A 13,251-nucleotide genomic window follows, 5' to 3' on the forward strand; every position below is an offset into this window, starting at 1 on the left:
GTCTTGTGCTCTAATTTAGATTAATTTGGCTCTTATTTGAGCCTTAGATTATCCCTTTTGTCAGATATGGTTACATGTGACACTCCCACTCCAGTAGCTGTCTGGAGGCAAAAAGTAGTTTTCTTTAACTCAACATCTGTAATCATTGGTTTTCGGACAATATTTTTTTACCTAGGTAATGGATTAATGACTGGTGCAAGACAGGTGTTATGCAATGTTTTAAGACATAAGCTATTGCACTGAGACTAGGGGAAATCTCCATTTCTAAAATTGCTGAATCTGGAACACACTTAGTCAACCACCTTTGCTGTTTTGTCAACTGAAAGCCTCCTACCTATTGTTGTACCTCTTCAGAAACTAGAGCTTGCATGGCACAGTAAAACTACACATAACTGAAAACTTTGTGGAGGGAGGTACTGAGGGGTTCAAGAAAAGCCAATTCCCCTCACCCCATACAGTATTACCCACTGAAGTTGAACCTGCCATTAAACTGTTTAGAGATGGCTTCTTGTCACCACAGTTCAATTCCTGCAGATAGTAGTGTATAGTGCATGTGCAGAGGGAAATCTTTAAATAGTTGGGTAGCTTTCCTTCAGCAATTCCTCAGACATAAAATTCCTTTTATCTCCCTCATGAACGTGTCAGTCATTGCAGTCTACATAGGCTGTGCAGATCCTATTTTCCAAAAGGGCACAGCAATGGGTGGAAGGCCTAGAGACTAGCATACTTTAGAAATGGAGACAATTCTTGCCTCCATGCAAATAAGTTTAAGCTGCCATTGCCACATAAGTTGCCAAATGAAACCTGACAACAACAGAGGGTCAAACCAAATAAATCTAAAATGCATAGCCTAAGATTTTTTTTTTTTTTTTTTTTTTGCAGACTTCTAAACAAACAGTTGTATCAATATGACATTTTGGCACTAAGTCCTGGTTTATAGCACTACAGATAATTGCCAAGTGTGTTTCATTAAGTTTAGATTTGTCTTTGAAGGCAAGGCTGACAAGAGCTAAGTAGACATTCAGATGGAAGGTTTTGCATGATGCAATTGTGATGTGTAAAGGGGATATTGGGGGTAGGAGAGAAGATAGAGTAGTGATATGCATCAACTATATCACAAAGCCTTCCCCCTGTATGAATGTTGGCTCTCATCAGCTTTGCCTTCAAAACTAAGAGTAAAACACTAATGAAACCCACCTGGCAATGCACTGTAGTGCCATAAATTAGGGGATTAGTTTAACAAGATATTTGTGAAGATGCCTCATAGGGTCTAAAATGATAGAGCAGTACAGCCTACTTCACACCTTCCATCTGGAGAAAGAATGTGTCGTCAGTGACACCACTGTGGGATATTTGGCATCTGATCTATTTTTACGGATGACACATTTCCATATGTAAGGTACAAAATGGTTAATCTGGAGCAGGGCTAATCCTTCACCAACCATTTCTACTGCTTATACCTGGTGTCAAAATGCAAATCCTTCCACTTGAACTTCAGCTATGGGAGTAAGAGGGAATTGAATCCAACATAATATTCAATATACACGTCTTCAGTTCTAACCAAAAGTGATGCTGTACCTTACTCTCCTGCCACTAGAATAACATTAAGCAAGCTGAGTTGTACAATATTTTCTAAGTGGTAACTTGTTTCTCAAAAACTAAAATCTCTTTCTAGGTGAAGTTTATTTACGCTCCAGTATTTTGCTGTTTTTCCTTTTGTTCTATCAACACATGCCACAATTCTCAAAATTCCCAATTCCCAAAAATTTTCCCATATATGAGCTGATGTGTACACAGTACCACTTTTCAAGCTGATCTATGCACAACAGTTGCTGAGGCATCATCAAATAGCATGAATGATGGTCTGAGCTTGGCTGACTTACTGGTCAGTTAAGGATTTTGATACCATGGTTGAAAAGACATACAAGCACTAATTTATATCTAGGTTAGTTTCAAACAAGTCTTCTTTATGATTTCTTGAGTGCACCAATTTATGCCTAGGTTAGTTTCAAACAAGTCTTCTTTATGATTTCTTTCTTGAGTGTACCTTCTATCTTTTGTAGCTTTTCTAAGGGTTTTACATATATCTATAACTACTTCCCTTCATCTAATACACCAATGCTGGTTTTGGAGGTGCCATCCTTGATCTGAAGTTAAACACAAACTGGCTGAAATGCTGGCCGTGATGGATAAAATCAATGATGGATAAAGCAAATAAACTGCAGGGTTGACAACATTGATAACACGTTTAAAAAAAAAAAAAAAAAATTGGATGAAACAGGTATATATTTCACTGTAGTTGTTCCTTTCATCATATGCAAGTTTCCAAAAACAAATTTACTTACTGATGCAGACTATAGAAGGACAATCTCAAAGGGTCATGTGACTTTCAACTTCCTCGCTTGAAGCCTTCATGATGCAGATTATAGAGGGACAAATTCAAAGGGTCATGTGACTTTCAACTTCCTCACTTGAAGCCTTCATGATGCAATCTCAAAGGGCCAGATTCTTAGAAGCTAACAGAAAATAATTGTGACTTTCAACTTCCTCACTTGAAGCCTTCAAGACAGACTAGAGAGGGACAATCTCAAAGGGCCAGATTCTTAAAGGCTACTAGAAAATAAATAACACATTATCAATTCATAAGATTTATTCACATTCATTCCACTGTCATCTCATTACCTTCAATAATACCAAATTTGTGAAGCAGAAGATGCAGGACTGCTGAAATGCACAACTTGTTTATTTTTATGAAGTCCCTACTTATTAAATTCCTCAAAGAATTGCATTACTTGATAACTATTCCATTTTTTAAAATCCAAGTAATTTGAGTATTTTCACCACAAGTAAACACATAAGTAAACTAATATGATCTGCCCTATCTGTCTTTAATAGATAAGACCTTATTCTCTGTTTTCCAATTGGTGCCATCAATATATTGCATACCCACTTAATCATACTCATGTTGGTTGGTCAAAACATGAATTTTCATACTTACAGTGGTTCACACTGCAGATTCAAATAAACAGAGAACCTGCCTTTCTAATCCAATAATAAGACAAAACTTTTAATTTGCAGTAAGCATCCTCACAGATAAAAGGCACATCAACATCCTGCACTTCATCCAAAACAAGTTCTTGCTTCACAAAATATTAAAGTTATTATAAAAGCTTTGTTCCTGAGGTCTTGTTACACATGTTGATAACACGAACTTCATGAATAAAGATTCATTTAAAAATGCCCAAATACTAAACACTGCTAAAAATGCATTACAGTTCAAGTATAAAAATAAAGCTTTGCCTGAAATGGCTAACCTCAGGTCTGCTTTAACTTACAATACTAAATAAGTATCCCTCAATTCACTGGTTTCTTATATACTGATCACTAAGACCATGCAACCTTGATGCATATCAGCGGATACTGTACAAGTTAAACACTACCCTGATTATCTGGATGGATGCATTTTGTCAGACTCCTTGTCAGACTCCTTTGATTTCACTTTGGAATGTTGTGTGTGTACATCTTATCTTGGCTATTCCATTCATGGGATGCCAGTTTGGCATATAAACAAAATGACAGAGTCCTTCAACTATTAAGTAGCAAGTAAGCTGCAAATGGATATTAATAAAACATAATATATTACAAAAATAACTATTTGCAACTGAAAGAGTATCACTAGGGCCTACAACAATGGACAAAGCCCTTGCTTATTATGAGAAGTCTGTAAGGAAAAGCAGACAAGTATTCACATTGATCACAAGAGCATTTTCTCAGGTTGAGGATAAGCACCATTGTGGGACGGATGATAAAATGAGGATGGCATTGAATATCTGGAGGCGTGTAACAATGATAAACTACAAGTACAAACTACAGCTGCCTACCTTTCACCTGTTGTAAGTCACTCAGGCCAGGGAGGAACTGCCACCACTCATCTTTCTCCTGTCTCTCAAGTTAAACTCACAACTCATCATGACGCGTGAGGCGGTGGCACCGGCAAGAACCAAACCGCTTCTCGTGTTCCTCAATGGGTACGTGCTCCATGCCTGGACGCACCCGCACCTCTGATGTGAGCCTCTTGCTCCACTCCTGCAAGAAAAATTTGGGTTTTATAAAGGGAGAATAAATTTGGGTTTTATAAAGGGAGAATAAAGTTATTTCTTCCTATGGAAACACTGGATAGCCTGCAGCTTTCTGATGTGAGCCTCTTGCTCCACTCCTGCAAGAAACAATTTGGGTTTTATAAAGGGAGAATAAAGTTATTTCTTCCTATGGAAACATTGGGTAGCCCGCAGCTTTCTGATAACTCTTCCATAGCTGTGATTCTAGATCAGTGACAAATTCCTCACCAGTGAATGCCATTCCTAAGTTACCATGTTCTGTAAGGATTTTTTTTGTAAACAAGGAATCTTCATGTCTCACATAGATTTATTTGTAATGGAGTTACTGACAGCTAACATAGGTAAGTATGCAACTGCATCTACTATACTGAGGGTCTTTGGGAAGGCTGTTTTGACATACCTTAAAGAGTGCAGCATGATAACAGTACACATCTCTGGGCATCAGGTTCTCTTGGGCATATTTCCTCCCATTTTCAGCAATAATTTTTACCTGATCATCATTTGCTCTTGCCCACTCAATCTGTGCGAAAAGAAATATTGTATGTTTAAAATAAAACTTACGTACAGAATGTAAATTCAACAAGAAAATGGAACACGCACACACACAGAGAGAGAGAGAGAGAGAGAGAGAGAGAGAGAGAGAGAGAGAGAGAGAGAGAGAGAGAGAGAGAGAGAGAGATTTACACCACTACAGAGTACTGAATACTCTATAGCAATGTGCAGTCACATTGGATGATCTTTAAATCCTGATCTAATTATAAAAAAAACAATACTGAATGGAAGGCTTTATTGACAGCAGTGATGGGATCTTTCCTAGTTATGGCTGACAGATTTATACAAAATCTATATTAGGTCGCTAGATGCTGTAATGGGCAAACAGTGACTCATATATTAGTGACATTGATATCAAAGGAATAAAATTATCCAAGCAATATTTTTTCCAGCAAGGCAAGCAGAGATTTTTAGTAAAAAAATCTCTCTCCATATACCAAGCTGGCAATCCCCATATGGGGTAACCTGGATAAAGCACCACACATGCACAATGACCATTCATGTTCTTAGCCCCATTAGCCTCTGGTAGAAAGGATAGTCCCATGGACCACCATACATCCCCAGAGCTTAAGCATAAAAATTAAATATTTTAAATTCCCCTGCCTGTCCTGTCTAATGCCCACTTAGTATTACAGAAACATGTATAGCTCTAGCAATCAAAGTTATATCTTGACATTATAAGATCTTTACCTATCATGAGTAAAATACCAGTGCTGCAGAATCAAGCATATTAAAGCACAGCCCTCAACTTTATTTAACCCTTTCCTTCCGGCAATCGTATATATAGGATTGCATCAATGCGTCCGTAGTGACGGCGATCATACCCGTAATCAAGAATTTTCACGCCTCAATTTTGAGCTCCAAGCGCGGTTTCTCGAGTCAGATGGTGTGAGTGGAAGTGTCTGGCATGTTTCCACATGTAGTGTTGTCACTAGCTTTGGAAATTTAGCGGTAACTAAGCTATTTTTCCTTTCTCCGGGTGACACTTGGCAACCCCAGCAACCCGCCAGTTGGAAAGCACCATGATAAGTGCGAAGAGACATCCTGATAAGAGCGAAGGATCTCAGATCATAACTCACCATGGAACAGGACAGAACATATGTATTTAGCAGTGCTTCTGAGTTTGAAGACAGTGACAGTGAATATTTAGAAGAAGAAACTGAAGAAAGCGAAGACATTAGTGAGGACTCAGAAAATGATTTACAGGATCCACCTGTTTTATCAGAACAGAGAGGTGATACCTATCATTCTTTCATGTTAATTTTTTCATTATCTTCGATTTTATAATAAAATGGTAGAAGGTAACTTGTCTGAGAGAGAGAGAGAGAGAGAGAGAGAGAGAGAGAGAGAGAGAGAGAGAGAGAGAGAGAGAGAGAGAGAGAGAGAGAGAGAGAGAGTGTGTGTGTGTGTGTGTGTGTGTGTGTGTGTGTGTGTGTGTGTGTGTGTGTGTGTGTGTGTGTGTGTGTGTGTGTGTGTGTGTGTGTGTGTGTGTGTGTGTGTGTGTGTGTGTGTGTGTGTGTGTGTGTGTGTGTGTGTGTGTGTGTGTGTGTGTGTGTGTGTGTGTGTGTGTGCGCGGTGTCATCGCTCTCCGGGCTGTTTCTGGAAGACGGATCACACAACAGGAGGAGGAGGAATCCTTGATAAGTCATAAACTGAACTTTCAGAGGTCACATCGAGCTACAAAGTACATCATTGTATTCAGAATAACATAGAGAAAATAATTATTAGTATTCAAACAGTTTTCTGACAATTTCTAGGTTTACCATTTTTAGCTGTCATAGCAAACAGGAAAATATTTTAAGTGCCGGAAGGAAAGGGTTAATGCTGATCCTACCTTTTCAACAAGATCTGAGAGGTCACGCTTGAAGGGTATGTAGTGGACATTAGGCTTCAGTTCATGGTAAAAGAACTCGTAGTAAGGAGAGTCCTGCTTCAGCACCACACTGGAGCCACCCAGCAGGTAAGGCAGTCTGTATGCAGCCACAGTTCCATCGATGCTGATCTGGTACTTGTACTGCAAAAAACAAAAGTCACACTAAAATGAACACTGCACTGAGGAGCATTTATTATGAAAGGTGCAATTTAAGCTGAAGGAAACAAGATGAGAAATTCTAACTACATTCAGGCTGTAGTGAATCAATGAATATTTGTTACCAACTAGTTGTTGTTCCACTGTTGAACAATGATAGTTATATATTGAAAAGCTGTTCATTGATTATAGCCTGAAAATAGATTTTTGTGACTCAAAACCTTTAATGGAAAAGTGCAATCGCCGGCACATATATTGTATTAACATAACAACACTAGCTTTGAGGATCAAATGACAATCCTTTACACAAAGCCAAAATCCTGCTAGTATTTTAAAACACTTAAATACTAAGCTCTCCCACAAAAGATGGATAATACTTTACATTAAAGAAGTTATGGCACTTTAATACATAAATACTAAACTATCAGACAAACAAAAGGTAATACTTTACATCAAAGAAGTTAAAGAAGGAAATGTGCTTTTCTTTTGGTCCATACTGCTCTTCCTCCTCTTTGAAGAAAAAGAAGTTGGTAAGGGAAGCATTGAAGAGGTGAGGGTGTGCTCGGGCCAGGTCAATGAGGTCCAGACGTTCCCTGCGAGAGTCTCTCCCGCGCCAAAATGCCTTGGGCTTCTTCACATCCCAAGGTATGTCATTGTTGGATTGGACAGACAGCATATCAAGTGTCACCCTGAGAATGAAACCATCAATGTTAAATATGGATGCTTCAGGTCTAGTATACATGAAATTATATGCAAAAGCAAAAAGACCAATAACACACAAGGAGTAGCTACCAAGTAAACAGCCAGGTCATGATGTCATGGATTGCTCTCATCCATAATGTTATCAACATGAAGATAATATTCTAGAGTTAATGAAACTGGTATTAGAGAACTTCAAACCATGAAAACATTCCCCTGGCAACCTGCTTGCCAAACACAATAAAGAAGCTTAAAGCAGATGCAAGAGGATGCAATCATTTCCTACAACATCAAGCAAAGAACCATTTCCCTTCCACTGCAGTGCCTCCATACCTTTAGAAGAAGGAGAGACAACAGCTGAGGAATGCTCCAGTGGATTAGCTAGCAAAAACATGAGGTAATGGTCACTTCTTTGAACTCAAACATGAAAAACATAACCACTAACACTAAATTAGTTTGAAAATGTCATAAATAATTTGGAAACAAAGGCATCTTCTTGAATAATTCATGCCAGTATAAACCCATACACATGACAATCTTCTGAACATGTGCAATTCAAACATACTTTATAATTTCATGAAACTGAACTATTAAAAAGTTATAGATTCCTACATACTTTGAAAAGAGATACCTGACGAGACCAATGGCTCTCAACTTTTTTTCTCATTGGCCTCAACTATCCTGTTTATGGTCGGACTGTCACTGGTCCCAATGAAAAGTTATCCGAGTGAAAAATGCACATGGTCCCAATGAAAAGTTATCTGAATGAAAAATGCACATTCTAAATAATGCAGCAGGTAACTGATGAGTACCATTTTGTGTTGCCCTGGGGAGCTCAAAGTCAATGAATGAATTAATATTCCAACAATACAAGTCTGGCAATCTGAAGACCATGAAACAATGAAATTTTCCCAAAGGCAAATTACTCCTCAGTGAGAACCTCTGGCCTAGTTCATTGCTGTAACTAATCTAATAAGCAAGATCATGACTATTAATGCATGTATCTTTCTACATCACCATCTAATCTACATCCCTGAAGTCGAGTACCTTCCCATCATCTCTAGAGTGGCCTCTGTCAGGTCATAGGTCGGCATGATGATGTCTGCTGTGTCCTCTGAGCTGCACCACGAGAAGATCGGCAGCAGCGGCTTCACCTGTAGTGATGACACACAAAAACCCCTGAAATCTTGATGTGTCTGACTACTTTTTCAGATGTAGGGGATGGATCTGTTATATGTGGCTTCTGACTAAACTTGTCACTACTCCATTCTTAAAGTGTGTGGTGTGAATGATGGAGAATATATATGGTGAGTAGTAAGAATACAGGCCTACATTGAAAATAATTAAACCTGAATGAGAATAAAGGAAAAAAGGAGTATGTTTAATTTCTAAAGGAGAAAATAGGAATCTGAATTTAATGGAGTATATCAACTGATTTCAGTGAATGACTGTATTTCATTATTTCATAAACGACAATTCTGGATAATCACTGTTTTTTTTTCTTTATGGACTGGCATCTCAGTGGGCTTTTTTTTCCCTCTCAGTTGCCCTAGGCTAGTGCCTTTAAAAACTGGATTAGTGGTGAACTGAATAATGGAATGGCAAGTTGTGAAGAATTAAAAGTAGGGATACCAAGAGAGTGAAGAGTGAGTTACACACCTTGGGGTCCACCAGTGGCCAGTCACCAAGGTTGATGATGAACTCAATATCAGGGAGAAGCATTTTGCGCAACAATGACTGCAGTATGTTGTCCATGAACATGTTGAAGCCAACATGCTGACCGTAACATTTCCGGTACATCTTTGTCAAAGAAAGACGGTGATTACAATTTCAGATATACAGTTTTATACATTTAGATAAGTTTTGGCACATTCTCCCAAAATAACAAACAGAACATAGAGCATATTTTTTAAAAACTGTTACTCACTTGATTATTCTTGACAACATAATTACAGAAGCTCCGTGACCCTGCTGCATCAAAACGTTTGGCCGCTGCGTTGAGGATTGAGTCAAAGTCCACCTGTGGGAAGGGGGCCAGGTCTCGTGTAACCTGTGGGTAGTCGGCTGGGCACCCCACTGCCACCTGCCATGCTTCTATGTCACCCTCAGGGCAATAGCAATGCTCAGAGTACACTGGGTCTGAAATGTGATATATGGATTCATCACTCACTAATATTACACACTCTTTGGCTGGCCTCTACTGTTATATACAATCAATTACTGCCTTCTGTATTCATGTCATTATCATTCCATAACTTAATTGCTGTAAAATAATATGAAGATCAATTTCAGTCTAATAAGGTGTATAATGTGGGAAATACAATAAAAACCTTACTAATGTGGCTTAATGTGGCAAACTAATGCAACTTAGCAATAAATACAAGCTGCAGATAATCCTCTCAAAAACCATATTCAGTTAATATTCAACTCTCTTTTGTGTATCCTCAGTCACATGATGCCTCCTGCCTCACCCTCACCTTGTATCTTGTAGGGAGAGTCACCAACATGCTGGCCATTGTACAGCACATGGATGATGGTGTCCCGGCATGTCTGGTAGGTGCGGTACCTGTTCAAAAGTAGTAAAATTCTTTTCAAACACAAATACCATTTACCTCAGTGAATATAAATGATTACACAGTTATCAACAATCATTTCAACATAATTATAACAAAATAGTTCCTGAGGCTATCTAAGCAGCATGTTTACTGATCTGTTGCTCATGAGGATATCCTGGATCAACTACACATATGCAGAGGAAAACAGTGACTTTCACATTTATCAGACCATACATAAGAAATTTAGACTACTTTCACTGTATAGGTAAGTTCCATCATAAAATATCCCACCACATCTAGCTGTAGCTTACCTCTGCAACCTTCAACCATATTTACCATAGATCCAACTGTTGTACTGCTCTGTCAATCTCCTTCAGAAACAATCCAATTACAATGAAAGAACCATGCTGCATCAAGTGCAGTAACAAATCAGACTGAATTCTTACAATTTGTGAGACTTATGATGGATAATAATATAGTCTAAGATGGCAGGAAACTCAGTCTGAAATGGCTTTCACCATAAATACCACTGTGAATTGTGTGAAGAGTTCTCTCACTATATCTTCAAATTCCATTGTACAGATAGTCAGGCATCTATAGTTTTTTAAGCAAGGGGTTCTCCTTCCAGTTCTATATTACTTACATGTGGAAGAAAGTGCCTTCTACAATGTCAGGGATGAAAATAATTACAAAATGGACTTTGATAGCTATCCTCCTCAATCAGGTAGTAAGTGTCTAATAACTCCCAAAAAGTTAAGGCTAGTTTTGTGGTGTTCTATTTAGATAATCTTACCAATAGCAGCTCTTCAGAGCAACTAAATTAAATGCATATGGTGATGAATACTCACTGCACAACACATGTTTGGGAATTTTGTTTCATGGTCACGCATGGTTGTTACAGTGATGTGATACATCTTGCATTGCATACAAATTCTAGGTCCATGCTGATGAGGCTCGCTTGAAGGATACAGAGTAATGCATGTGTTAGCAAGTTGGTTTCCAGTATGAAATGGCACATGCTCTTTTGTATCTCTCTCATTCACCCAATGAGAGCTGTCTTTTTAATGATGTATCCAAACATCATTGAATGTCATTTACTTCCAGTTAATATGTTGATTATTTTTGGCCAATCACTATGTGTACAGATGGTGGCTGCAGCAGTCAGGCAGCTAACTGCAAGGGTGACCAGTGTCACAATGGCACCCGAGTGCATTGGACATAAATTTAAATATTGAGATTTTATCATGCAGTTATAGAACTGCATGATAAAATTTCAACTCGAGTGTACATTTCTTAAGATCACACAGTGTTTTGCAGAAATCATTTGAGTGCTGAATATTCAGTAGCACCAGTACCCTTTGAGGATGAGGAAGAGGTGGTCAACCAACCACACTCTGGACCTTCTAATTCTTATTAAGGTGTAAAGTTTTGGTAAGATTTGCCTTTTGCTTACTTTGTCATGGGGTGGGGCTATTTTGGTCATGGGGTGAGGTTATTTTGGTCGTGGGATGAGGCCATTTTGGTCATGGGGTGGGCCATTTTGGTCATGAGCTGGGGCCAATTTGGTTCAGATGGGGGCCTTTTCAACAAGGGCTTTTCCTCTTGCTAGCCCTTCTTAACACTTACCATAATTCATCTAACCAGGGAAACATCATAGCTGACAGGTTAACACGGCATGTGGGTAGATATTGGGTCACATGTGCAGTTGATGCAATCAGTACAAGCATCAGCCAATTAGCTACAGAATCCAGTTTGCCATTAACAGCTAAATACCGATTTCCAAACAATTTCAGTGAAATAATACATTTCATAATTTCATGAAAATTATCATGGATTTCAGCTTCAAGCATCTTTGAGCACGAGTTTGCCTCACATCACATCTCAGTGAGCTTCTCAAGTTACATGTCCCGGTAGTTAGGTCACGGCAAGGATCTCAACTCCAGTACACCTGATAGCTCGAAGCACGTAGTCATACAAAATACTTGGATCACTAGTCAGATACAACCTGAGAATGGAGTGCCTGCCTCACCTGGCCACGTAGGTGCCGTCATAACGGTCCAGCACCTGCACCCACACCCGGCAGTAGGTGCCCTCGCTGCTCTGTCCCTCCACCTGCACCTTGAAGGAATTCGCACCCAGGGATTTCTGGATTCTGGTGGAGACAAAGGAACCCATTACGGTTACCCATTACATTACAGCCTTGAGCCTAATGGTCTGCAGGAGATAATAAATAACAGTATAATAAAGTATGACTAGATAACGGAAGTCAAGCCTCCCGGCGGCACCTGACGGGAGTGTTTTGACACCTACCTGTTGCCTTTGGTGTCGTGAGGCTCAATGAAGAAATACCGCGCAGGGTACACAATTTTGTGAGGCTCCAGGCCGGGCCCGTACACCTTGCTCTTCTTCGGATCTACCTTGAACTTCTTACCTCCAGTGACACCCAAGGCAAGGCACAGAGCCAGGAGGAATGGGAGCACTGCCTTCATACCGCCAGTGTGGTGGTGGCGGCTGGTGATGTAGGGACGGGCGGCCACGTTCTCTCTCTCTCTTGCCTGGGACGATGGGGGGGGACTGCTTAGAACTACACAAGGCATTAGCCTCACACTGGCTTGGAACTACTATCTATCAATTAATCTATCTATCTATCAATTAATTTTATCTAGCTATCTATATTATCTAGACATCTATGATAAACTGCTACCTTTTACGGCAAAATAAAATAAAGTTCAAATCAAATTTCAGCCAAATATTGATCCACACACCAATTCACCCACCAAGCTATCCACACATACGACCACCCACACACCCTTCCACCTGCCCATTCACTCACCCATCCCATCCACATATCCATCCACAAATCAATCAATCCACTCATCTAGCTATCCACCCTTCTATAAAACCATATACACGCATATCTGTCCATCATCCACGAGAGAGAGAGAGAGAGAGAGAGAGAGAGGTAGGTGGGGAGGAGGGGATGATGGACAAATGGAGACTAAACACAAAAAGGCAAACAAACAGACAAAATAGAAAAAAAGGCCTTGTAAAAGTAAATAATTATGGCAGCCATCATATTATAAAGTTATAAGTAAAGTTATCTTTTTGTATATATATTTTGATGGTTAGCGCCTGAAATTTGACGGAACCATTAAGCTTGGGGATAAGAGCTTGATCTGATGGAAACAGCTACGCCCACCTCCTCACTCACTCCTCGTTCGTTTCTTCATTCACTCACACCTCAATATACACCCAAAACGCACCAAAACACCCCACAATATACTCCAAACAACCCATT

The 13,251-nt window shown here is 39.4% G+C and overlaps 1 protein-coding gene across 5 annotated transcripts in view; it reads right to left on the minus strand.

Moving 5' to 3' along the window:
* Window positions 1-2,632: 2,632 nt before the first annotated feature.
* The window catches only part of LOC135112702 (protein O-glucosyltransferase 2-like), a 12,582-nt gene continuing 1,963 nt past the window's right edge, over window positions 2,633-13,251 (minus strand). For 4 of the 5 annotated variants that reach the window (XM_064027394.1, XM_064027397.1, XM_064027395.1 and 1 more), the window contains 10 exons: window positions 12,264-12,508; window positions 11,983-12,105; window positions 9,876-9,964; window positions 9,326-9,537; window positions 9,058-9,198; window positions 8,446-8,552; window positions 7,151-7,388; window positions 6,505-6,684; window positions 4,519-4,638; window positions 2,633-4,086 (listed from right to left, as the gene is read on the minus strand). In XM_064027394.1, coding sequence (XP_063883464.1) covers window positions 3,958-4,086; window positions 4,519-4,638; window positions 6,505-6,684; window positions 7,151-7,388; window positions 8,446-8,552; window positions 9,058-9,198; window positions 9,326-9,537; window positions 9,876-9,964; window positions 11,983-12,105; window positions 12,264-12,442 — 1,518 coding nt within the window. In that variant the 5' untranslated portion in view covers window positions 12,443-12,508 and the 3' untranslated portion in view covers window positions 2,633-3,957. Of the gene's footprint in view, window positions 4,087-4,107; window positions 4,217-4,518; window positions 4,639-6,504; window positions 6,685-7,150; window positions 7,389-8,445; window positions 8,553-9,057; window positions 9,199-9,325; window positions 9,538-9,875; window positions 9,965-11,982; window positions 12,106-12,263; window positions 12,509-13,251 lie in introns of those variants that run through there. The other variant, XM_064027393.1, reaches the window with a different exon arrangement.

The sequence above is a fragment of the Scylla paramamosain genome, chromosome 24 (assembly GCF_035594125.1).
Source record: "Scylla paramamosain isolate STU-SP2022 chromosome 24, ASM3559412v1, whole genome shotgun sequence".
In the NCBI taxonomy this organism is placed as follows: Eukaryota; Metazoa; Arthropoda; class Malacostraca; order Decapoda; family Portunidae; genus Scylla; species Scylla paramamosain.